At 37.1% G+C, this 27478-nt stretch overlaps 2 protein-coding genes and 1 pseudogene across 4 annotated transcripts; 2 read left to right on the top strand and 1 right to left on the bottom strand.

The window, feature by feature from the left end:
* Nucleotides 1-729: 729 nt before the first annotated feature.
* On the top strand, nucleotides 730-4730 carry LOC107557947 (sialic acid synthase-like). The gene is given in 8 exon segments (XM_016241531.1): nucleotides 730-924; nucleotides 1293-1372; nucleotides 1374-1463; nucleotides 1465-1492; nucleotides 2126-2225; nucleotides 2778-2932; nucleotides 3169-3435; nucleotides 4290-4730. Coding segments are annotated over 8 exon segments (1062 nt in total). The 5' UTR covers nucleotides 730-792; the 3' UTR covers nucleotides 4500-4730.
* A 520-nt stretch (nucleotides 4731-5250) lies between these two features.
* Nucleotides 5251-13815, top strand: LOC107557948 (clathrin light chain A-like). Of its 3 annotated transcripts, XM_016241532.1 has the most exons (7): nucleotides 5251-5553; nucleotides 8571-8599; nucleotides 9348-9465; nucleotides 9560-9671; nucleotides 10922-10975; nucleotides 12325-12360; nucleotides 13469-13815. In XM_016241532.1, exons 1-7 carry the CDS (start codon nucleotides 5367-5369, stop codon nucleotides 13638-13640), a joined length of 708 nt encoding a protein of 235 aa, XP_016097018.1. In that variant the 5' UTR covers nucleotides 5251-5366; the 3' UTR covers nucleotides 13641-13815. The 3 variants fall into 3 exon arrangements, with proteins under 3 accessions (XP_016097018.1, XP_016097019.1, XP_016097021.1); XM_016241533.1 differs by lacking the exon at nucleotides 12325-12360; XM_016241535.1 differs by lacking the exons at nucleotides 10922-10975; nucleotides 12325-12360 and having other exon boundaries at nucleotides 5253-5553.
* Nucleotides 13816-15285: 1470 nt separating this feature from the next.
* LOC107557946 (sodium channel and clathrin linker 1-like) overlaps nucleotides 15286-27478 on the bottom strand; it is a 15666-nt pseudogene continuing 3473 nt past the window's right edge.

The raw sequence follows: 27478 nt of genomic DNA, 5'->3' as shown, positions 1-27478 counted from the left end.
TGTGGGTGAGCGGTTTGCTGATGTCAACGTTGTGGATCGAGTGGCCCATGGTAGCGGTGGGGTTATGGTATGGGCAGGCATATGTTATGGACAACGAACACAGGTACATTTTATTGATGGCATTTTGAATGTATGTGTATGTGAAACTGCACATTTTAGAGTGGCCTTTTATTGTGGCCAGCCTAAGGCACACCTGTGCAATAATCATGCTGTCTAATCAGCATCTTGATATGCTACACCTGTGAGGTGGATGGATTATCTCGGCAAAGGAGAAGTGCACACTAACACAGATTTAGACAGATTTGTGAACAATATTTGAGAGAAATAGGCCTTTTGTGTACATAGAAAAAGTCTTAGATCTTTGAGTTCAGCTCATGAAAAATGGGGGCAAAAACAAAAGTGTTGCGTTTATAATTTTTTTTTCAGTGTGTGTGTATATATATATGTGTGTGTGTATACACACACATTTACATGTATGTATATAAATATATTTAAAATGCAAATAATAGCCATTTGTTCCTTTTTTTTATACCCTTGTCCTTCTCTAATGATTCTTCTTAAACCAATTTGGATGTGGTTAGTCATCTGAACCACATGTGGCAAAATTCAGGAGTTTAACAAGAACCCCGTAAAGATGATGAATAATGAAAAGTTCAGTCTTTTATTGACGAGAACTTTATTTTGAAACGCATGGGCGTGAGCGTAAATAAACCCGGAAGTTCTACGGGGTCTTTCATCTCGGCGTTTGACGCGTGTAAATTTTCTAGCTGTGTTTGTACATTTGGATTTAAAATGCCTCTTAAATTTGAGTTATGTCCCGGTCGTATGATCGGAGGGAACAACCCGTGTTTCATTATTGCAGAAATCGGACAGAATCATCAGGGAGACATTGAAATCGCCAAGAAAATGATCAAGATGGCAAAGGTATGAGTTTATTTATGTTTATCAACATCGGTATTTGCTGTAGAGTATCTTTTGACGCATAAACCACAACTGTACTCATAAAGACGTTTAATAAGATTACATGTGCTCATACACATTTTTATTATGTTATTAATAGATACAGGTGCTATAAGCTTTAAGATTATTTTTGTACTGATTTTGTGTTTTCTGAAAGAAAGCAATGAGTACATACTGTACATTCCATTCATGATGGAATTATTACAAATTGAAATTGTTATAATAATATACCATAAAATGTCTTCATACATAGTATATTATATTATAAAGTTTCGTTATTTTACATTGGTTTTTATATTTATTATTGTATGCAACTGTTGCTCCTTTGCTAGGACTGTGGGGCAGACTGTGCGAAGTTTCAGAAGAGTGAGCTGGAGTTTAAGTTCAGTAAGAAAGCCCTGGAGCGGCCTTACCTCCAAACACTGCTGGGGGAAAACATACGGAGAGCACAAGCGCCATCTAGAGTTCAGCCACGAGCAGTACAGCGAGCTGCAGCAGTACGCTCTTCTTCACTGCGTCCGGAATGGACGAGGTGAGCGGGTTGCATACGCAGATTGTTAGACTACTATCTTGTTTTTTTATTTGATTTTTTATACGATCTTTTGGCTTCAGACTTACTGATAACAAGGAAAGATGCCAGGAGCCTGCTGATCACATCAAATACCCAGAAGTCTTGTGTATTGTTATATTTCTCGTTAGTCCGCTACCTCTAGCAGTCCCACGGTACAGTGATGGTATAGGATACTTAGGTGTCTGGTGGTACTTTGATGTGTTCCATACTGGAAGGCCAAATAAAGAACTTTTGCTTTCGCCTAGAAACACACAGCGTCTCCCTGACATGGCTGCTTCAACACTAACTGCGGTTACTGAAACCACGCCTTCTTTCTTTGCGTACCCATTTGGGCGGCAGTATGCAAATATTTCCACATAGTGACCTAGATATGTGGGGGTGTATTAGAATGAGCCGTTTTAGGGGGGCGTGGCAGAGTCTTAACTTTGATAAAGAATATCTCTTTGGTTTTGAGACTTTAGTCTTTGCAACTTCAGGGATCTTATTTATGCACAATCAGCTTGTAACACTCCAAAGAGAAAGGAAAACTTGAGATCGCATCATATGACCCCTTTAAGTGTGTTAATTGTAGTGTTTCTGTCTTGTGTTTTTAAGATGGCTGTAGAATTCCTGCATGAGCTCAATGTGCCTTTTTTCAAAGTTGGATATGGAGACACCAACAACTTTCCCTACCTCAAAAAAACTGCCCAAAAAGGTCCCTTTTGTGTGTGTGTGTGTTTAAAAAAAAAAAAAAAAGTATAACTATTTTTAATGATATTATCGCAAACAATCAGTAAGATATTGTAACAATAAAAAATGCTAATTGTCTTAAAGATGTTTACTAATGTCAAATAAATAACAATATATAAAAGAATACAGACACACACACACATATATATATATATATATACACACACACACTACTGTTCACAGGTTGAACAAAATGTATTAATACTTTTATTCAGCAAAGATGCATTAAATTGAGCAAAAGTGACATTTTATAAAAAAGATTTCTATTTCATATAAATGTTCTATTTGTCAAAAAAAGTAAGCATTCCAATATAAAATATATTAAAGTAGAAAATGGTTATTTTAAATTGTAATCATTTTTCACCGTATAACTGTTTATACTATTTTTTTTTTTTTACTACATCAAAACATGCAACCCTGATAAGCATAGGTTATAAATGTTATTAATTCAAATATATATTCTTAATACTAATTACAAAACAAATTAAACTTCTGATGCTTGTCTGTGTGTGTTCAGGACATCCCATGGTAGTATCCAGTGGGATGCAGTCCATGGAGACCATGCATCGTGTTTATGAAACTGTGAAGGAGCACAACCAAAACTTCTGCATCCTGCAGTGCACAAGTGCATATCCACTGGAACCGGAGGACGTCAACCTGCGGGTTATCATGGTAAAGAAACCAGCTCTTTTCACACTCATAAAGCCATTTGATATATTTCAAGTACAGCACATGTGTATCAAAATCAGAATCACTATGGTCGTCACTTTTATGTTTTCTTATATAATTATATGGTTAGCTAAATAATTAAATAATTTATTATTATGATTAGATGCATAAATATCACAAAGTCACCATTAAGTAAAACTATGTATAATTTTGTACATGCTTCCCCTTCCAACCTATAGGAATATCAAAAAGAATTTCCAGACATTCCCATTGTTTACTCAGGCCATGAAAGTGGGATCAGCTTCACAGTTGGGGCAGTTGCACTGGGAGCAAAGGTCGTGAAGCGCCATGTGACCTTGGACAAGACCTGGAAAGGCAGTGATCATGCGGCGTCTCTGGAGCCTGCAGAGCTGGCTGAGCTGGTGCGATCCATCCGCATTGTGGAGAAAGCTTTGGGCACTGGCGTGAAACGCATGCTGCCCTGTGAGGTGCCATGCCATGATAAGGTACAAGAAGAACTACATACAAAAATCCTTTCCTTTTCATTTTATGTTCACATGTCATGAGTGGTGTTAAGAGACAAGCAACACTATTACTATTGCTCATACTAAGGGTCGGGGATTTTTCCCCAAGTACAAACTCTAAAAATCTGTGTTATTTTATTATGATTTATATTCTGTTATAGTATTTTATTTTTTATATTTAAGTTTTGTTTATATATTTATTTTATTTACTTTTTAATAATATTTTCAGTTTTCATTTGACATTTTTAGCAATATTGTTATGTGCTTTTGTCATTTTTATTAAATATTTGTATTTAGCTTTAATTTATTTTTAATTTTCTGTTTAAGTTTTTTTTAGGTTTAAGAGTTTCATCTAATATTTGTTTCATTTGATTTGTGCTTCATTTCAATTAATGAAACCAGTTTTAGTAAACAATAACTACCATGTGCTACATACCTGAAATCATGCAGCTTTTTGAGGAAAGGTGTTACAGCACTTTCTGTGTCCACTGTATTATTATTTTTCACTTTCATCTTCACCTTCTACTTCAAGCCCATCTGTTTTACAGCTCCATTCTCTTTCAATCTTCCTGTATGGTGCATTCCTTCCACTGCATTCCTGTTCTTCTCCCGTTTCCTTCCAAAACATCCTGTCTTAACTTTTTTACACATTTTTATCTTCACATTTATCCATCGGGTACCCAGTATTGCTACTCCTTCCTTAACTTTGCTCCCTCTTTTTTTTTTTTTTATGTCAGTGGGTTGTTTTGTTTTGAACGGCACAACCACATTGTCTTCAAGTAATCAACTCATTCCTACATTCCTATAATTCTTCTCCGTCTTTCACTCCTCTCTAGCTTGGGAAGTCTGTGGTGGCAAAGACAGCCATCCCGAAAGGTACAGAACTAACCCTGGACATGCTGTCTGTGAAAGTAGCAGAACCCAAGGGTATAGCTCCGGAAGACATCTTCCAGCTGGTGGGGAAGAAAGTGACAATAGATATCGAGGAGGATGAGAGCATCACTGAGGATGCAGTCGACAGCTACGGCAAAAAAGCCAAAGCTTGAGGAAAACGTCTCCGCAGCCTGTCAGTCTTCATCAGACTGGAACGAAATTGACATGTTTTAGCCAAAATTAAATGCATTATTCTAGAACCACGGTTAAAATTGTTAGGCAGACAAATACAAATGCAATAATATAACAAATGCTGTATATACCGTAAGACCCAATTAATTTTGTTTATATGGGTTATAATTTGCCAAATACTGTTGAATAAATAATGGAACTAAAAACAATGGAAGTCTGTCTCATTTTGAAGATGAATGAATGAAATCCAAAATGTGTAGGATTTTATTAATATGCATAAATAAATGAAAGGTATTTGTTTGTGGGCATTTGCCATGGTAATACCATGAATCTTTTTTTTTTTTGTATGTATAACATGATAGTATCATAATTGTCTTTGAGTACCATTTAAATACCATGGTTTTTGAATTAGCAGGATATTACTATTTTATATTTATTTGTTTTAAAAGTAGGCGTTTTCCCTGTCAGCTAAAATGACACATACATCTCGATTTCAATTGAAAAGGTCCAGCATGATTCTTTTTGTGAAAGGCACTAACTACACTGTCAGCTTTTCAAGACAAACCCTGTTATATTTATTATAGAGTGATACGTATGCAATCCCACATTGCTGCAACGCCCTTTCAGGGCACGCTGATGGTCACGGGACTCGCACAGCCACGGTTTAGTCATTTTATTGGTCGGCGACTCAACAGTAGAACTGCCCATCAAAAATACACAACTTTGATTGGCTGGGCGTCCGTTCTGTCTTAAGCACCTCCCCCACTGACATTGGAGCCGTCGACGAGGAAGACAGAAGGGTGATTTGTGTTTTCAGTTATTCCCAGTTTAAACAAAATTAGCGAGCCATGGACGATTTTGATATGCTCAGTGCACCTCAAGGAAGCGCAGGAAACGGTGTGGGGGCAGACGAGGACCCGGCGGCAGCGTTTCTGGCCCAGCAGGAGAGTGAAATCGCGGGCATCGAGAATGACGAGGGCTTCAGCATCCTGGACAGCGGGGAAGTGCCTTCATTCCTGAGCCAAGACCCGGACGGTGGGTTTACACGACATCGACAATAACAAAACAAACTATCTGTAATTGATCAGCCAAGACAAAAACACCCAACGCAAAGAACTGCTTTACTCGCTCGTTAGCCAGCTAGCCTTCACTCAGAGCTTTACGCTATGTGGCAGTGAAGTAACGCGGTGTGTGTATAAATAATACGTGCTGTCTATGTACGTTAGCTCACACCGCCAAAACGTGTCCAAATAGCCGTTCAAATGTCCTAATGGTTTACATACTGGACTGGTAACGTTAGTTAAAGGAAGCAGGAAAATGGCGTTATCTGTTGTCTCAACTCCGCTCTTTACAAATCTCCCTCAGGTAGACCTCTCATTTAACGGCTTAATCGTAATTTTATTCGTGTTCAAAGTACACAATTTTCTCTTTAAACATACTTTTACCGTTTTGTGTCGATTGATTACTGTAGTACTGATTGGATCAGCGAAAGTCCAGTTCCTTGAACGCTGAAGGGGTTTTTATTAACGTATTTAATGACCTTTGGACTAAAGGCTGTGTGAGTAAGAGAGAGTAGTTCCAGTCTTTATGCTGAAGTGTCCAGGCAGGCGTCCTGTAGATTTGGTTATGACAGGACCACTGCTGCATTTTCAAACCTAGCGAGATGCCTATTTGGTAAGCTTCAGATTGCTCACGGTTCGGTCGTATCACGGTTTTAGGGTCACGGTTCGGTATGTGCTATGTTCAGGGAAAAAAGGTCTATGGTCAAATAAAAATAAAGTAGAACAAATAATCAAACTAAATGCAACCGCACAAATAATTACAATAGAGCAAAGATACAAATAAAAGTGTTTTTTATGGAATGATATTAGATTCATTAGATGCACGCACAATTAATTATCCATGTACTGCATACATTTTATACATGTATCTTAATAACCACAAACAAATGCCTTTCAATTTGAGTCTGTGGAATTCGGGATTAAATGATTGTGCAGCGATTTGTACAAATACAGACATGTTTGCGAATAAAAATGTTCTGTATTAATATATCATAAATTAATCATGCAAAAAGGAATCTGTGCATATGTGGATCAGGTGACACGCATGCATTAATTGACGTCTAGTTCGAGTCGATCTCGTTCGGTTCATTTGGATTTTGAGACTTCATTTTCGCAGGTTACAGCATTTCACGTCCCCCACACACACAACTACCAACGAGCAAGGCCCAGTGCAATTCATTAACGTGTACACGATTTGAAAAATTTGCAAATGTGCGTCACTACACTGAAACGAATGCTTTTTAACCGGTGTCTGCAGAGTTAAGAATTACATTAATGCGCAGCATTTTGTTCAAATAGAGACATCATATGTGGATCAGGTGACACGCATGCATTAATTGACGTCTAGTTCGAGTCGATCTCGTTCGGTTCATTTGGATTTTGAGACTTCATTTTCGCAGGTTACAGCATTTCACGTCCCCCACACACACAACTACCAACGAGCAAGGCCCAGTGCAATTCATTAACGTGTACACGATTTGAAAAATTTGCAAATGTGCGTCACTACACTGAAACGAATGCTTTTTAACCGGTGTCTGCAGAGTTAAGAATTACATTAATGCGCAGCATTTTGTTCAAATAGAGACATTTGTGAATATAAATGCTATAGTTTGTATTAAAGTATCATGATTTGTGCATGCAGCGATTAAAATGTGCATTTGTGGATCAGGTGACATGCGTGCATTCATTCATTCACTTCTCTTCTAAGACGATTCTGTTGGATTAATTTGAATTGAGACTTTTGTTCCGCCCTTTTAGCCTTGCCTGTGATTCCCAAAAACATTTACATGTTTGGCAGATGCTTTTATCCAAAGCAAGTTGCATGTGGTATACATTTTCATTAGTTCATACTTTTGAAATTACTTCAGATTAATTTGTTCAAAACAGTCACTTTAGGTAGGCAGCTCAGTAGGTTTAAAGATATAAATTTCCATCACAAGCATCTCACAGTTTAATGAATCTCTACAGGTACATAAACTATAATTGCACCTTTTCACATTTATTTAATACCAGAGACAGACTGAAATTAGTATATTTTAGAGGCCTTTACTAACCTTTGGTTAGTAAACACACCCTGTACTATGGTTAAAAAAAAGTTTGCTTTTTGATATTAAATAGTTAATAGTTTGTCTAAATGTGGCTTAATTGCGATGAGGAGAATGTTACCAATGAATGCAAGTGTCTGGTATTCCTTTTTTACTGGCCGTTGGCTTGAATGTTGCTCTGGCTGAAAAGTTTGAATAAATGATGAAGGGGATGCTGTTTCACAGGCACAAAGGCACAGTCTGACTTAGGTCTAGGATGACTGAATACAACAGTCTTGGAAGTACTATGCAGTGCAGTGTGCAGAAAATCAATCAGGCCTGCATACTGTCTGTTCATTTAATCTTAGGTTAAAAATGGACTTGCATGTGTTGAAAACATTGTGTAATTTATTACTGATTGTGTGCCTGCTTAGTATGTATTATTTGATGAAAATGTTCAAATCTGTACTAGAAGTGATTAAATCGCTTCTAGTAAAGAAATGCTACATGATGTTTTTCACTGATTCAGGAAGAAAGGAAAAGAAGTCAGCAAAACCAGGGATTTAGGCAGGGGGAAAGACTATATCCTGTCCATCAATTCAACACTAAAGTAATGCTTTGTCATGGACTACACTTTATTGCAAAATAACTACTGTTCCTTGACCATGTACATTTATGAATTTGGCCAATAATTTTATCCGAAGCAACTTACATTGGATTTAAGTTTTTAATTTTATTTTTATTCAGTTCATGCATTCCCTGGGAATCGAACCCATGGTCTTCTCTTGTTAGCAGCATGCTCTACTGTTTGAACTACAGAAAGGCTAAACAGCCTTTGTGTAATGTATTTTTGCTCTGTAATTGTACTGAGGGTGATTCATACAGATGGATTGTATGTGATGCATGAAAAATTGATTGGACACTGACTTTTTTTTAACACATGTTCTTCTTTCTTTTATCTTGGCAGGTGGAGAATTGAATGGAGATCTGCATGGGGTAAGTTTTCCATTAAAATCAAAACACAATGTGTTAAAATTATTACTTGAGTATTTTTTTTAGTTAGTTTTCTCTTTTGCATATATTACAGCCACATTTACACCGCAAAGACTGTTGTGTGTTGATGCACGTGCACAGATTACATTTACTCATTTACCGTAAACTTTGTAACACATGTTACATGTTTATTTGTACATCTCAATCCTCATTGCATTATATAATTTTTTTTAAATGGCAGTGTGTTTAAATGTCATGTCATTGGAAGATTTGCATTACAAGCTATTAGAAGTTCATCTTTTTATGTGAATAACAGCAACTGTACTAAAGTGCATATTTTAAATAAAACGGAGGTGTTTTTTCTTCCTCAAGCATGAGCTCTATTTTCTCGATGTATCATACTCTATAGGCCATTAAACCAGTTGTATCAAATATGGTGCAATTCATAAAACGCATATGCAGACTTTAAAAAAAGATAAACTGTTCCATTTGAAAATTGATTTTTATGATTTCATATGCCAGGCTTTACAGGGTTAACTTTTGCCTTTTGAGCAGATTAGTGAATGCCCAATGTTAATAGTCACTCACATTTTAACAAGTCAGTTTTATATTTACAATTTAAATAAACTTATTAATTAAAATATTTAATCAAATCACTGATCCAAATTAGTTGATGCTCTTAAGAAGTGCATAAAGTGGCATACTGGGACTGTATGGTTTGGACTCCTAATTTTTGCTTTGTGTCCTGTAGGAGAGTAACGGTCCTTCAGACGCGTATGTGGCCATCTCCAATGCTGATAGGTTGCAGGCGGAGCCGGAGAGCTTGAGGAAGTGGAGAGAAGAGCAGAGCGAGAGGCTGGAACAGCTCGGTAACTTGAGCATAGTCATAGATGTTCTCCTTAAGATATATTAAAACTATAAAGTTAATTTAGGGTTGAGCGGTTCACCTCTGCTGTTTTTCAGATGCTAACTCCCGTAAGCAGGAGGTAGAGTGGAAGGAGAAAGCGAAGCTGGAGCTGGAGGAGTGGCACACCAGGCAGAATGAGCAGCTGGAGAAGACCAAAGTCAACAACAGGTACACAACACTATTCGAGCCGCTGAAATCTATAAGAGGCCTAGTTTCTGTCTCTTGATGTTTGATAACAAAAGCACTAGAGAGTGCATGGCTCTGTTGTATTCTGGCTCAGGTTTTTAATTTAAAAAAAAAAGGAATAGTTAACCCAAAAATGAAAATTAGCTGAAAATGTTTCACCCTAAGGCCATTCAAGATGTAGATCAATTTGGTTCTTCATCAGAACGGGTATGGAGGAATTTAGCTTTACGTCACTTGCTCACCAATGGATCCTCTGCAGTAAATGGGTGCCGTCAGAATGAGAGTCCGATGATGAAAACCTCAAAATAATCCACACAATTCCAGTCCATCATTTAATGTCTTGTGAAGCAAGCAAAGCTGTTTATCCATCAATTCAAGCATTTGAACTTTAAACTTGTTGCTTCTGGCCAAAATCCATTATCCACTCAAAATATAGTCCACTCAAAAAAGAAATGTTTAATATACACAGCCTGATGTGTCTGTGTAGTTACTGACTATACTATAGTGAGTGACTCAAACATTAGCCCATAACATGAGTGAGTAAATGATTCAGGATCATTTTTGAGTAAACTATTCCTATTATTTAGACTAATGGCAACTATTTTATGACGTTGTGACTAATGATATGAGAGGACACAGTGAAAAAGCTATCTGAGCTTGTTGAATGGTCATGTGATCGTGCCCTTGGACACTTCTGCAGTGTTTTGGTCACATGATCATGCCTGGTCCAATCCGAAGCAGTTACTATATCTATGATTGCCACAAAATGTTGTATTCAGTTATTAGAATGGAAGAAGGAGCTCTATGAGAAGCTCTTTCTGCTTCAATGAAGCATTTTAAATAAATGTATCAATAGACGTGCTGAATAGCATTCATTCCGCTGTATTGTATTAAAAAGTAAGTGATATTGGGTCAAAACTCGAAAGTTAAATTTCCTATTTTAAATTCAAGTGCATGTTTTGGCACAAATAAAAATGACAAGTCTCCTTAAATCTCTCTCTGAATATGTTCAATTCCTCTGAATGTGAAATAGTTGGCTTAATTTCCTTGTCTCTATACAGTATGTCATGTTTGTCTCTGTATTTTTCTCTTGTGTGCCGTGTTGTTTACTTTTATGTACTTGGCCTGGTCTTAACACTGCAGTGTTTTGGCTCTGTATGAGTGTTATTTTTCTCCTTTTTACCACTCTCTCTGTTCTCTCCTGCTTCGCTGCTCTCCTCTGGGACTCTCAGGGTGCTGGATGAGGATTTCTACAAACAACCCTTCGCTGATCTGATTGGTTATGTGTATGTTGCTAAACTAACATCCTTTCTTTTCACATGCATCTCCCAATAACTCATTTTCCTGCATCTCATCTTTTTTCATCACCTGTTACTCTTACACATTTCTAACCAAACTCTTGGTTAACTTCATATTTAAAACCAGGGTGTTATTTTTTTATTTTTTCCAAGACTAATTGGACAAATAATTCTGCACACTATGCATGTTGTACATTTTTTTTTTCTCACCCTTCCCCCATGTTTAAGTTACATAGCAGATTTTATGTCCGTCTTGCCCATTTATTCATTTGTCATTTTTTGTTGTTAGTACTTTTCATGGTAATTTACAAAATGTTTAACCATTTTTGTCATGTGTTTGTGTCATGCATTTGTCACAATGTCTGCATTTTGTTGACATTTTAAGATATGTCTTAACATTTGTATAAATTGTGAGATTAGTCAATGTTATTTATTGTCTAACATTTAATATGAATTGAGATTATTGATTATACTAGTTCTATTTAGTGCAGTAGTAGCGTCTCAGAAATTTACTAGTGCTATATTACAAAGCAACTATGTGTCTAGCTGATAAAGCCAGCCAATAAATAAACCAGCCAGTTGTACAAATGCTGAAAATAATTTTTTTTGTGTTGTGAAAGTTGACAGGATACATCTTTTGCTTGGTTTTTTTTTATTTTTATTTTTTATAAACGTCAGCTTATGCTTAAAGGTGCACTAGGCCATTTATTTTCTTTTAATGTAGTTCATAGAAAATGGTGGGTTATTATTATTTTTTTATTAATATTATTTTATCACATTATCTGTTGGCAGGACTGTTGATTTGATTTTACTGACTTTGACCACCAGTCTTTAATCTTTGTACTTTAAAAAGTAAAAAAAAAAAAAATCTATAAATTAAGACTGTGCACCTTTATCCCATGGCTTGTACTTCAGTCGGACACCTAGTTGCTTCTGTTAGATGGAATATTTTAGAGTACGGTGTGCCTAGGTTGAGCAAAGCTGTCCCAGGCTAGAACTTTAACAGTCCTCTTAGTTCTGCAGCCCTCATGTTCATCATGGACCTCTTACTGCTTCTGCCTATTCTGCAGAGCTATTGTAAACATTAGCTGCTTTTATTTTGCTTGGTAAATGTCTCAACTGAGGTGCCAGTTGAGATTGCTGAACGCCGCGAGTGGCGCTTACATCAATGACGGCTGCAAGCTAAGCGCACCTAGAAACACTCCTAAGATGACTTGGGTTTTGAACAGTGCATGCCTGCTTTGGTCATCTGCATAAATCTCATTTCTTTTGGTTTTCTATATATCTGACTTGTGATCTGTTTCTCCTTGTTTTTCTTTTCTCTATGCACCTTTAAGCACTCACATTAACCATCCTTGCTACCGCCTAGACCAGTTAAGTAAAAAAAATAAAAGAGAAAAAAATAAAGACAAGAAAACCAAATATGTTCAGGGAACAAACACCACTTATTGCAAATTTATACACTATTGAATTGCTGTCTTTATTATCAACATGTTTCTGGTAAAACTAAGATTCTGGATGTCCTTTTGTGGTTATGTGTTGGTGCACTAGTCCTGTGCGTTGATTGTAGTTGATTGTGACCGTGATTTACCTCATTGGCTTTTCATACCCATTTTGCTGTGTATATTGTGTGATAGTGGAGAGGCTAATGCAACTCCCTTGGACTGAGTCCACGGCAGCGGAAAGGGTTGGTAATGGGCCGGGAGGAAACGGGAATAGGCAAATATGGTCTCAAAAAGCTCTCCGAAGATTTTTACGTTCAGAGCTCTTTAGTGTTTGGCTTGCCAGAAACTTGGTTTAGTTCCCCCATGCTCAGCAGAAGGCCCTGCTTTTGGTCACTGCCAACGCATGGCACTTTCAGCCTTTGCACAAAGATTTAGTGGTTAAAATAAGCTAATTGGCCTGTCAGTCGCTGCATTGAAGGCTCGTTAGCGTACGTGATTCCTTGACATTCCTCTGACCGTCAAGAGATGAGGAATGTCTCCTAATACAAGGACTTTCAAAGTACCACAAATTGTTTTAACCAACTGAATCGCAGCAAAATTTGATTGTGGCTGTTTTGGAACCTTTTCCTGCCTTCAAGATCAAGACTAGTTCTGGTAATGGTGGGTTGGGGGCATGATGCTCAAACTACCATCTGTTTTGGATGTGGTCACCTGAAGAATGTCTCTCTATGAATGTATTCTTGTTGGATGGAAATAAAAATTGAGTTTCACCAGGCACAGAGCTGCTTTGGTACACTTGCCTCTAACCTCCTAAAAAAAGAACCTCATGAAACATTTCAACCAGTTTTTGAAGCTCCTTTTGGTAAACTATTTTAAAACAGTGAGTTTGCTGGAAATTCGATATGTCGATCATGTCAAGATGTGAATGTTTAGTTTTTTTAGCATGAAGGAGGTCAGCGGTTGTGTGCTTAAGTGGGTCGTGTCTGAGAGTGTTCCTGGTTTCTGTCTGAAGCTGATTGTGATTTCTCATCGGCAGGGCGGCTGAGGAAGCCATGGTGTCAGAGCTGGACATGAACAGTCCTGGCACGGAATGGGAGCGTGTGGCGCGGCTTTGCGATTTCAACCCCAAGTCCAGCAAGCAGGCCAAGGACGTCTCCCGCATGCGTTCAGTCCTCATCTCCCTTAAACAGGCCCCGCTTGTCCGCTAAGCTCTGCCTCTGGAGCCCTCAAAACTACAAATCCCAGCAGCCATTGGGTTTCACGACATTGATCGATTCCTTTGTGGTCTCATCCCAATGGCTTTGAGCTCAATTTCCGTATATAAATAATCTATATTATATTATTACATATGATATGGGTATATATATGCATAAGTGTGTGTATATATATGTGTGTGTGTATATTCCATCTATAAATACACACACACACATACATACATACATACATATACACACACACACACACACACACACATATATATAAATAAATAACGATGTTTAGATTTGTTTTTATTTTTGGTGTCTATTTTAAGGACCAAACTCCATGTTAATTTTTCCATGTAGAGACAGTGTGTGGCATTGTGATACTATCAAACTATGCATTTCCCTCCCAAGCTGTTCGGGAATACAGTACTAAACGTCTTGTGTATGTTGTATACAGATAGTGGATATTAGCTTGTGTGTGTAAAACTATGTACATAAAGACTGGTCCTCTACACTTCATTGTGAGATGATGGCACAAGTTGTTGAAGAACAGCTGTACCCTAGTGAATGTCGCCTCATGTTGTCCATCTTGTTTCAGTTTGATTAAACACATTTGAAATGTTAGAGTTTGTAAGCCACTTAATTGTTTGCATTGTTTGGGAAAAGAAAAATTACTTTTTACGTTACCAAAAAGTTTCCCTAGAAGTGTGCAAATTTTGGTTTTATTAAATCTCAATTTACACAATTTTAGATGCCTATAATGCAATATCGAAATACTTTTTGAAGGGACAAATATTAAATATATGCTTATATATATATATATATATAATGGGAAATACTATTTGTACATGTAAGAACTAATGTAGAAATATTAAAACGTAATCCAGGTTTGGAGTGAGTACTCTTATAGCATGGGTTTACATTAGGTTTTTGAACCTAAAATACACAGACATTGAGATGTTAAGCCATTATAATGTTTCTTATATGCGACGTTATTATGGGTAATATTCCCAGTATGAATCATAATTCATCCCAATTCTCTTTTTTCCCCCTAAACTAACTCATGAGAACCTTTCTCGTTGACTTTTTACTCAACGGTGGCAGAAACGGCCTTCCATGATCAAGATTTTTAAAAATATTTTAGCGCTCAATTAGAAAAATGTAAATTAATTTCCATGACTTTTTCGGGTCTAGTAATCACTTATAAAAGTAGGCTTCCTGAGGCATCCAGGTTTTTCTAAACTCTGGGAACCCTGGTTCTTCAAGAACGAAAAAAAAAAAAAAAGGTTGTGGCGAAGAATTAAAGTCTTTGATAAGACTACAAGTGCCTTTATATTACAGCTCCACTTTGCTGCGCTGTGAATGTACTGAAAAACTCCACACCTTAAAATGTCTGAACCAATCAGAATCAAACATACAACACCCCTTTGGTATAAATCAGTGGTTCCCAACCCTGGTCCTGGAGGCACCCCAACACTGCATGTTTTGCATGTCTCTTTAATCAAACACACCCGATTCAGATCATCAGCTCATTAGTAGAGACTCCAAGACCTGAAATTGGTGTGTCAGAGAAAGGAGACATGCAAAATGTGCAGTGTTGGGGTGCCTCCAGGACCAGGGTTGGGAACCACTGGTATAAATGACTGCATTTATTGGTCAGTTCTTACAGTGGCACAACTAACCAGAAGAACAAAATATGTGGTATATTTTGGCTTGGTAGAAACTTTGACACGGGCCTTTGAAACAAAATCCTACAGGATATTACATTTACCAAGAAAAAAAGTAATGCAGTGACTCCATCAGTTAATTTAAATCTGGTAATTTCTTACAATCACTAAGACAAAAACAACTGATTACTTTTATGCTAGCCATAGTTTCATTCAGCAGTAGTGTAAAAAGTCAATTAATTCTTTAAGATGACATTTCTCCCAAAGCATTGATTATAAAATGTTTTCCTCAACAGTTAGTGGTGAACTCATCAATATCTTTTTATTAAATTAATTGTCAATGAACACATGGGTAATCCTGCCAGTGAAAGACACTAAACGTTAAGTCAAGTCCAACAACAAACTGATCAGGGTGATTCTTTTTAGATGATGATGATGGTGTTTATCTATGATAAAGTCTCAAGATCCATCATGGACGCAGTTTTTCTCCGTTGTGATATCACACTCGGCTGAAACAGAAAAAGCAGTTTAGAGGGACTCTGTGCACCCTCAATCCAGCAGCTATAGAGTATAACAGTCAGGTTCTGCAAGTAAAAATCCCATTAAATTTCTCTATTAGGGGAACTGATTTTCAACAATAACAAAAACCTTTAAAAGACAGACTGTTCAACAGCAGAATTCCTGGTGAAAAACTACATTACCCATGATTATCAAAAAAATCACCACCAATAAGAATTGCGAATTATGCCAAAAGTGATACACTATTAGCACCCACCCACATCCACTCTTGAGTGTGTATGAGCACTGTGAACCACTCTCAAATTAATAATTACAAATTTCTAAATTCTTTTTGTTTCAAATCAAAGTAATGTAGTGACCACCCTTGCAGCCATTTGGTTTGGTTCATGGCTTATAACTCTAAAATGAATGCTTTTTTAAAATCCCCATAGGAAAACGACTTCTTGAACCAAGGCTGCTGAAAAAGTGAGTAGCCTCTGTTGCATTCAATAGGCAGGAAGTGTGTAAATATCCAGTACTGAGTGTATACCTGTTGTGATGCACTGGCTGCACGTTGCTCTGCCCGAGTAAGACGTCTCTGTAGACGCGTGTTCTCTGCTCTAAAACCTGCCTGTCATACTAGGGGTAAAAATAACATCACATGACTCACTGAAAAACCCACAGAAATTCACCCACTTACATCACACAACATCTTCCCGAGTGCAAATGAATCTGCATGTACACACCTCCAGTGTCTTCTGATGATCAGCTTCCATCTGAATCTCCAGTTCCTGTGCAGTTGCTGGTTCTCCTGCTGCAGCATGAGTCTCTCCTCACTGATAGCTGTGCTCTCCTCTCTCGGACTCGTCAGCGCGGACTGCAGCCTCCGCACCTCCTCTTGACTGTGTGACAGCTCCTCCGAATACTTACACAAGCAGTAAACTATTATGGATGCACCCTTGTATTTGAGCTCGGTCTAGTGTATGAGCATGTGTGTGTGTGTTCTCACTCCATCTCAATCTTCTTCATCTTGTTTTTCGTGCTGTTGAGTGCGAGTTGCGTTTCGTCCTTCAGTCGTTCAGCATTTAAACATCTCTGATGTAGAGCCTCCATCTTCCTAATCTCAGGCTCTCCAATTCGGCCCTCTTTATAGACCTACAACACAAACGCACAATTTTTACATTTGTTATGCTTACCAAGGCTGCATTTTTAAAACTCAAAAATACAATAAAAACAGTAATATTGTGAAATATTTTTTTTCTATTTTAGTCATTTATTCCTGTGATGGGAGCCATTACTCCTGTCTTCAGCATCACATGATCTTTCAGAAATTATAATATATATATTAATATGCTGATAGTTTTTGTTTTATCCAGCTGTATTTACTCAGTGCAAATTATAACGTTCAAGTGAAAGATATAACACCAACATAGAAAAAATAGAAAAATAAAAAAACAGAATCACTGTGTTGGAAAAAGGATCACCCCCTCCTAAAATGACTTGTAAACTCAATCAGGTGTAGCTAATCACCTTCTCAATGGCACACAAAGTCATTTGACTTAAAATTTAAGACTAGAATTTAATTATTTGGCCTCAACACCAAACGATATGTCTGGCGGAAATCCAATACAGCTTTTTGCACTTTGTCAGATCATGCCTAGTAACACTCCTTAACTGTGATATCACAGCAACATACAGCATTGGTGCATTTGATTATGTGTGGATAAAAATGTGCATTTATTTGCACCTTTTCCAGCTCCTCTTCCACAGATTTTCTCTCCCGATGTGCTCTTTCAATCTGTGTCTCTTTATCGGCACATTCCTACACACACAACCATAAGAGACATGTTGAGATGCAATGGTGACAGTTGTAGCTATACACATCTGTACATCTGCTGATGAAAGTGTCACCAGTTGCAGGGCAGAAAGCTCCTCAGCCATTCGATGAATCTGAACGTTACACTGCTTACGGACACTCTCAACCTATAAAAGGAGGAAAATAATTTTTTTTTTATGAGATGCAAATAATGTATGTACACTGATCACAGATTAGATGAATGTCCAAACACTAAAATTAGAAACTAGAATGACGCTGATTTGACTGTGCCATAACCATGCTGTGCCAGTGCTAACAGTCAGGCTATTTTTGGCTGTAGAGCTTTACAGCGTTCACAGAACTTGCTTTTAATCTTTAACGCTGTACCATTGCATGGAAAAAGAAATTCAGATTTAGTGTCAGAAGTGCAAGCCAAAATTTAAAGACTTGCCAAACAGAGACAGACAAGGAATTTGATGGAATGCTTGAGTTTCAATTGGGACGCTGAACTTTAGTTTCTTCTCGACAGTTAAGCTAAACTGAATTGACACCCATGTTAGTTTTTAACTGTCGAGCCCAGATAAAACAGTAAGATATTGCAAAGAATTGTGTTGCGTTATGAAAGTTTAATATTAATATATTATTACATTAACTTAAAATCTCAGGGGTGCTAGAAATTAAAATTTTTGTCTAAAGGGTTCTGCCTTTAAAAAGTGTATATTGATCCCTCAAGACTTTGTTTTCATTTGTGTCAAATTTAATGTTGTCTGCCCTGACTAAACCCTGACCATGATGCCTAAAATATTGTCCAAGTAGTCTCACTGGAGCTGGAGCAGAGCCTAATTTAAAGGGGTCATATGACGTTGCTAAAAAAGAACATTATTTTGTGTATTTGGTGTAATGAAATGTGTTTAAAGTTTAAAAAAAGACATTATTTTCCACATACTGTACATTATTGTTTCTCCTCTATGCCCCGCCTTTCTGAAACGCTTCAATTTTTACAAAGCTCATCGGTCTGAAAAGCGAGGTGTGCTCTGATTGGCCAGCTATCCAGTGCGTTGTGATTGGCCGAATACCTTAAGCGTGTGACGGAAATGTTACGCCCCTCACCATACTGTTGATGCCGTGTCCCGGTGCGACATGACAAAACCAATAAAACCCATAACAAACGAGTGGGGACATAATTACGGATTATAATGACTTATCCTGTCTTTTTACGCGTTGCGTTGCATCGCGCCGCGCCACGTAAACATAAAACCATGTCTGCATTTGTGATCGGAGAAATGACAAACAACAAGCGCTACTCTACACTGCTCAAAACTCGCGTTTGAATCGTCAGTGGCAAATTCTTTAAATATGAAAACATACTTACAGGCTGTGAGTCAGAACAGCTAGCATTGTAGGCTACTCTACCAGGATCAGGAAACGTTCTCCATAAAATGTGCTGCACACATCTGAATATTTGGGTTGAAGTGTTCTGGAACAGTGTTGTAAATACAACTTAACCACTGATTTCTAGTTGTGTCCTCTTTTGGAAGGCCAAACAAAGTATTTTCTTCACGACGGCAACAATATTACAGCAAGAATAAAAGTTATGTCAACTTTCTTTGCATGAACATTTGGGCGGTGTTATGCAAATCTTCCCACACAGTGACGTAGCCATGTGGGGGCGTGTTTAAACGAGGCGTTTTAGGAAGGCATGGACGAGTCTTAACTTTGATAAAGAATATCTCTTTGGTTTTGAGACTTTAGTCTTTGCAACTTTAGGGATCTTATCCATTCACAAACAGCTTGTAACACCCCAAAGAGAAAGGAAAACTTGAAATCGCTTCATATGACCCCTTTAACATGTCTGAGAGTAGACCTGATGCCTCAAGCTTATTCTTTTGCAAAGTTCAAGAACATTGGCAGCGCTCACCTCTTTCCTGGTGCGCATGGCAGCATCCTGGATCAGCTGCTTCATGGCAGCTTTCATCTTCTCCAGTTCTTCTGCTCTCTGTTTCTCCCTCAGCTGAGCCTAGAGTAGCATACACACACCAAAATTATTTTAAATTATGTGTAGTCAGGTACGTATAGAGGAGCACCTGCATTGGGCTCGTGTGGTGTGTTTATTTGGAGCGTGACCTGTTCTCTCTGAAGCGAGGCCTCCTCAGCCAACTGGATGGAGTTGCGGAGGCGACTGAGGGCTTCAAATTTCTCCTCTTCCAGAGAGGCGCAGCGACCCTGCAGTTCTCCCATTTGCTGCTCACACTCCGTCTGCTTCCTGCGCACTGACTCAGAGTCCTGCGTTGCAGCTTTGTGTATGAAAAAAATTAAATAAAATAACATCCATATTTTCATCAAGATTTAAATAGGAAATAATCTATACACACTCCCTTGCGAGAGAAAACAAATTACACTTATATATTTGTTTTTGCAAAACTAAATGCAGTAAAATACATGAAAAAGATTATTATTGTTCTACCCTCCCTTTCGAAATCTATTTTTTAAATTTATAATTCAAATTTAACTGTCATAAAACAATTCATTCAGATTTTCAATTTCTCAAATAGTAATGAAATGTATTTATCAGAATAATTTTGAAAATATTTTCATGTCCATTAGACACACTGTGCTTGGCGTGAACAGGCCTTAAAGCATCACATTTATGCTCATCAAGGCTGCATTTATTTAATCAACAGAAATGTTGTGAAATATTATTACATTTCAAAATAGCTGTTTTCTTTTTTAACATTTTAAAATGATCATCATTATTATTATTAATGTAAACCATAACAGTCATGCACATTATTTTTGTGGAAACCACAATACATTTTATTCATGATTCTTTGAAGAATAGAATGTTTAAAAGAACAATATAAACCTCATTATAAATGTCTTCACTGTTTCTCAATTAATTTCATTCAACCTTGCTGAACATAAGTATTAATATTTACCAAAAAAACAAAAATCATACAGACTCAAAACATTTTACACAGTAGTGCATCATGGATACATCTAACTTCTAGCACAGTTTCTGCCTCAACGCTCTAGCTATCACAATGAAATCATAATTGAAATCATAAACTTCACCTGGACTCTAGCTGCTTCAGTGCTGCTCGTAGCTGTTGTAGTCTCCGATCAGATGCTTCTTCTCTACCCTGAGCTTCTGCTGCATCCTCTTCCTGCACCATTACACAGACATGACATTAGAGAGCATTTACATGAGGACAATAATAGCAACATTAACAGCGTATGCAAGCTGTCTGTCTCTCACCCTCCTCTGCATCTGATCCTGGACATTCTACAGGAGTCTGGTCTTCTCCTCCACTTTAGTCGCAGAAGATCTCTGCTTGAGCATTGCTTGACTGAAACATCACACACAAATAAACATATAAAGTTGATCTTTCAGTACTTTCAAAATTTTGACCTTTTTACTTCTTTTTATTGATGGCATACTAGAGAGAGGACAGGAACCGATGGGGGAATGGGATCAAAAATGCACCACAATCTTTTAAAATCAGAAAGATTCAGAGGTATTTCAAGAACAGTGAGAAAAACCATTTCCAGTCTTCTGACATAAATGTTGACTGCACTAAAGTAGTGAAACAGAACTCGAGTCAAGGTTAAGTCACAAAGAGTTGGCCATCTGGAACACTACCCGAGTTGGCTGCGTAACTCCTCCGGCTCACTGCTCTGTTCCACCACCGTTTTCAGGAACTGCTGATTGGTCTGAGTGAGACAGGAAAGACATGAATGCTGGCCGGGCATAACACCAAACACACTCCAAAGAAATTCAAGGACAAAGGAGAGGACAGAGGGTGTCTGGAGGTCGAGATGGGATAGGTGTGAAAAAGGTGGGTGTGTGAGAGCTAAACTGCTCATTAAATATTCAGGAATAGAGTAGTATTTTTCTCCACAACCAACACACACACACACACGCACGCACGCACGCACGCACGCACAAAAGGCTAAACAATGAACAACACTCACTCAAACAGGTAGTGTTCTGACTAGTGTGAAAAAAAGTGTGTGACTAAGACATTACAAGGATTAGGCTTTTAAAACCATTGCATAACAACTCACTGTATACGGCACTGATATCACTAATAAAACCCTTTCATAAAGATATCAAATTATATTTCCCAAGACATTTTTTGTGTAAAACTATTTTCAGTGGGGCTTGATTTTATTCCTTCTAGAACTGATTGGATCATGAAAAGTGGCCGATGACATATATAAGAGATAATGTACAGGCCATTATCACAAAATAAAGAGGGTTTGTTTACTAAATAAACATATAGACATTAAATATTGTAGTGATATAATTATGTGAGAACAAAGAGACTGCAAAGTGAGATACAAGAAAGTTTTCAAATGTCATACAATTCAATTATTTCAAAGGTGGAGAAAGTTATTAAATTTTGTGAAAAATCATGGTTATTAATAATACATTTTATTCTAATTAAATAATCAAAATGATTTAATTAGAATAAAACAGGTAAAATAAATGATGAACCATGCACAATAAAATGGGCAAATACAATACATTTTGATTTTAAACAGTATTGCTTACATATTGAAAGAGACAGTCTTACTGATTCCAGCTTCTGATTGGTCAGCTGGAGCTTTTGGGTGTGTTGCTGAATCTGTGCCAGCTGATTCTAAAACAGCACAGTGATTGTCAGTAAGAGCACAGACAAAGCATTTCAATATTTAATTAATGTGTATTATAATAAGCTTCAAGCCACAATCAAGCCAATACTTTACAGCCAACAGCTAATATTGAATTCATATATTCAAATAATTAAGCTCGGCCATGCCTTCTGGTCTATGTATAATTGTTGTCAAGTGCTGCTGGTCTGTTTGTTCAGTTAACGGTGCCTGAATGTAGTTAAACACTGTCCTCTAGTGTTCAATCATCATATTACGCATTCCAGAAATAAGTGAGAAAATTAAAGAGGATAGTGAACTGTTTTCAGAAACCAAATATGAATATGGACACCTAATATGTGTTAAATCTGTCGAGTTTAAAAAGAAACCCATGACCTCCTACATGCATTATAAACAGACTGAACTTGAACATGTGAAAGTGTTAGTATGTAAACACTGTAACCTGCATGTGCTGCCGTTCAACTGCGTGTATTTGTCCATCACCCATGAAGCTCTGGTACTGGGTCTGAAGTCCATCCAACTCTTGCCACATTTGAAGAGCACGTTCTTTCTCCTGGAGACACATACATAGAACAAATTGAAGGTAAACACTATGATTGTGGCCTTTCATGAATGTGTATCTAAACCTCTCTCTGAATACCACTGCTATCTGAGACGCAATGTTAATGCAGAGCATGGAAGCAATGTTAATTGAATTGATATATTTATCCTGCAGCTCAACTTGTAGAGCATGGCATTATAAAGCTAGCAATGCCAAGGTCATGAGATTTATTGGCAGGGTATACACATATTTCTCTTGCACTTTAAGTTTTTTTTAAAAGCAGGTTAAAGGTTGAAGAGTGTTTCTACAACTTCTGGAGGAAAAAAATAAGCAAACCCAATAAACATTATTTAATTACAGTAACTGAAGGAACTTATATTTTAGTATAAATACACTGAATGCAAGATAATTTTTATAACTGTAGCAGTTATAGTTTTTCAATGTTTTGGCTATGACTCGGTATGCTTTTAAATTACATTTTTTTAATGCAAACTGACTTGTTTTTATAAAAACATTTTAAATGTCAAATGTCTGCGAATACTCCTGAGTATTAATACAAATTAATTGCTGAATTCAAACCGATTCATTAAAACGGACAGTTTGCAAAAACTGATTTGCATGAATGAATCATATTCCCAGATCTATCACCCCTTTTTGCTAACGAGTTTTAAACCAGAGATGCCATTAAAATAGTTTAGTCTTAATGCTCTCATTATTTTTTGCAAGACAAGGAGTGGAAAACTAGCACACAGTTTTGCAATATTCACGATATGGCTTATTTTTAATTGGCAACATCATTGTGAATATATTTTAAACTTCCAATACATTGTAATATATAACCGATAGATATAATATAATTATAATATAATACAGCTATGCAGTTACTATTCTCCTTTTAACTGTGCTTCTTTTCTGTACTACCATCTCTATGAAGAGGAGGCAGAGAAATGTCTCTGAATGTTTAATTTACAGCTAATTACTTCATTCTCAGTTAATTAGGAAAACAGAAATGTGAATATGAATTGGAAAGTCCACAAACTCGAAAAAAAAGTCACTTGAGACTTGACTTGAACTGATGTGCTCTCTAGTGAGGTTTAGATGTGATTTGCAAAATAACATTCTGGTGAACTGCTCCCTAAAGGAGGGCAATGTCGGGCTGAAAGTGGAACGCTTGATGAGTGACACACTAATATCTCATTACTCCGTAATGTCAAGTGTTGATATGTAATCCTCAGTAGCACCTGGAGCGTACTCCACGCTGATTAAAACCCATTCCTTCCGCACAACATGACCCGCGCCATCTCATCACGTATTAGCTAAAGAACGAAGTTTTAAAGTGGGAATAACCCCAGATCACCTCTCCACCCCTCACACATGCCAGAGTAGAGGCAGAATACAGGGCCAGGAAAGTGCCTGTGGGTTTGTGGTGGCACAGACTGACTCATGGGACTTTAGAGGTGGTTTTGGAACAGGTCTGGATATTCACCTCCATGGCACACTTGACCTGCTCCTCTAGATTGCTAATGGCAACAGATTGCAGTGGACAGAGACTGCAACTGCTTTTCAATGGACATTTTCTGCTCTGCATAAAGCCTGTGAATAAAATTAACATACACAGTTAATGAAAAAGGTCAACCTTCCTAGACCTTTGGGAATGATCTGTGGACATGCTTTCATTTGTTCTGAAATATTAACTGACTTTTATGCCTTTAAGATCCTAGTAATAAATTGGCAGGAGTACATATAATCAACTTAAATCCATATCAGAGGAAAGTAGATACATTTAAAGGCATGGTTTAAAGGTAAAAGCACGTTTTTTTCTACAGCCATATCACCCTGCAGCCCAAGACTGGTTGCCCACTGAAGCTAAGCATGGTTGAGCCTGGTTAGTACCTGGATGGGAGACCTCCTGGGAAAACTAGGTTGCTGTTGGAAGAGGTGTTAGTGAGGCCAGCAGGGGGTGCTCACCCTGTAGTCTGTGTGGATCCTAACGCCCTAGTGTAGTGACGGGGACACTATACTGTCAAAAAAGCACAGTCTTTCGGATGTGACGTTAAACCGAGGTCCTGACTCTCTGGTCATTAAAAATCCCATGGCACTTCTCGTAAAGAGTAGGGGTGTGACCCCGGAGTCCTGGCCAAATTGCTGCCACTGGCCTCTGACCATCATGGCCTCCTAATAATCCCCATCCACTTGATTGGCTCTATGACTCTCTCTCCTCTCCACCTGTAGCTGGTGTGTGGTGAGCGTACTAGTGCCGTTGTCCTGTGGCTGCTGTCGCATCATCCAAGTGGAAGCTGCACACTGGTGGTGGTTGAGGAGAGACCCCCCTCATAATTGTAAAGCGCTTTGGGTGTACTGCAATACACAATAAAGCGCTATATAAATGCATCATTCATTAATTCATAATTGTAATATTTCTATAATATATTATAATATATAATATAAAGTAAATATTTAATATAAAATAACATTTTTTAAATAGGTTTTTAAAGATAGCAAGTGTTAATTTCAAATGCGAGTAAAAATCATCTGTGGCAGGTTACGCTGTCAAATCACTAGAAATAAATAATATTAGGGCAGTTACATACATTTGAAAAGCTCTAGAATGTTAATATTATATCGCACTTTTTTAATATGAAATTTAGATTTGATCATATATTATATATATATATATATATATATATATATATATATATATATATATATATATATACATATTATTTAAACTTTTCAATTGTATGTATGTATGTATATATATATTAGGGCTGTCAACGTTAACACATGTGATTAATTTTACAATCCTTAAAGTGTTAAAATAATTTAATGCAATTAACGCAAAATTACTGAAGCACAATTTCTATTCTTACCCTTTAACCCAATTTTGATTCTCTGCTTACGATCAGATCATTTTAAGCTGCTAAACGCCGGGAAAGTTTTCAGTCCAATGATCCAGCAAGTGAATGCATTTAAACAATCCGTCCAAAACAGCGCTAATATAAAGGAAACCAGGCTGATTACATTAGAGTTTGCAGAGAGAATAGAGACTTGTGTTGTGTTTTCAGTGAATTATTCATTCCAGTGTGTTTCGCCCAGCTGTGTTTAGTTATACGGAATGGAGCCGTGTACTGTAGTAGATATATGCAGTCAGCAGGCACTTGGTTTAGTTTTTTTGGCATCTCCATGTGGTCCTGTTCGGCATCACAACTTGACTTCTCTAAAATGTAAAAAAAGCTCTTTGCTGTTGCACTGTACACATACTATAAAATTCAGATTTTTTTTTCTTTCATATGTGCTTATATGGGCTCATTATATCATTTGGTTCTTTGGTGTTCTTTTGGAGTTTCTGAGTGTCCTTTTTTGGAAAGACATCTAAATTTATCTTGATAAATAAAAAGCTTGCAGAAAATACAGATTTTTGACAATCGCCTTTCAATATTTTGGTTTACTTTGCTGGATATAGCAAATGATAACAAAATAAACATTTGAAACAAGATAAATGGTCTATGCTTAATTTCATGAAGTGTGTGATTAATCACAGAAAAAGGGTGTGATTAATTAGATAAATGTTTTATCTATTGACAGCCCTAATATATAAATATATATATTTATTATATGAAGCTGTGATGTAGTTAATCTGGTTTATTTATTTTTTGGCTAGTAGACGTTCTGAATGGCCGGTAACTTAATTTATTAGCCAAATTGTCTGGTGAGTTTTAATTTCTTAAATTGTGATTTTGCTTTTTTAAATGATAGAATACTGGCAATTAGATTATGGTGGGGGTGCAAAGTTTTTTCTAGATTGGGGTGTCAAAAAAACAAAAAACAAAACTGAAAATCACTGAATTAAAGCAAACTTCACAAACTTTCTTCCACAAACAAAGTCGATTTATGTAAAGGGTCGACTGTGATTACCAAAACCACCTCATCTTGCACTGCAGAAGCTGTTAGCACTGACTAACTCTGATAATAAATCAGTGACTGGAAGGAGAAATCAGCAGGAGATCCATTCGAAAGCTCTAACCGCTCGTTTTCCTTAACCACCTGCTCCAGGCTTTCTTTGACATCTGTCATCTGCCTCTGAGTGTTTGACAGAGCGAAACAAGCATGTGGCTGAGAGGTGGGAGGAGCGTGATTGAGAGATAGTGTACTCTTGAATGGCAAACTTATTATAGAACAAGTTCACTTGACTTGGGATTAAACTGCAATTTAAAGCTGACAGCATGAGATCAGCCCCATCAAGCCCTGACAGCAGTAAAACCTCACTGTAATGTGAGCATTTATGTGGTGTAAGTGTTTGAGTAGGGTAGTATAGTGATAACCTTCATGCATTGTGTACCTGAGAGAACTTCAGCTGCATTTCCATTTGTTGTATGTATCTGTCATGTTCTTCAATTAGAGGAGCCATTAGACTGAAAACACACACAGAGGTCAGAAAACAACATCATAATACATTTAAGATTATAGGCTATTAACATTTAGAGTCCCATAAAACTGGATTACTTTACAGTACAATTATAATAACACCACGTTTGATATATTATAATTTTATGTGCATTACATAATTGTATAAAGTATATTTTATAGGACGGTAGGTCATATATATATATATATATATATATATATATATATATATATATATATATATATATATATATAATCACATATA

Source organism: Sinocyclocheilus grahami, unplaced genomic scaffold (genome assembly GCF_001515645.1).
Source record: "Sinocyclocheilus grahami isolate Dianchi unplaced genomic scaffold, SAMN03320097.WGS_v1.1 scaffold625.1, whole genome shotgun sequence".
Lineage (NCBI taxonomy): Eukaryota > Metazoa > Chordata > Actinopteri > Cypriniformes > Cyprinidae > Sinocyclocheilus > Sinocyclocheilus grahami.
This window is presented reverse-complemented; position numbering and strand designations above follow the sequence as displayed.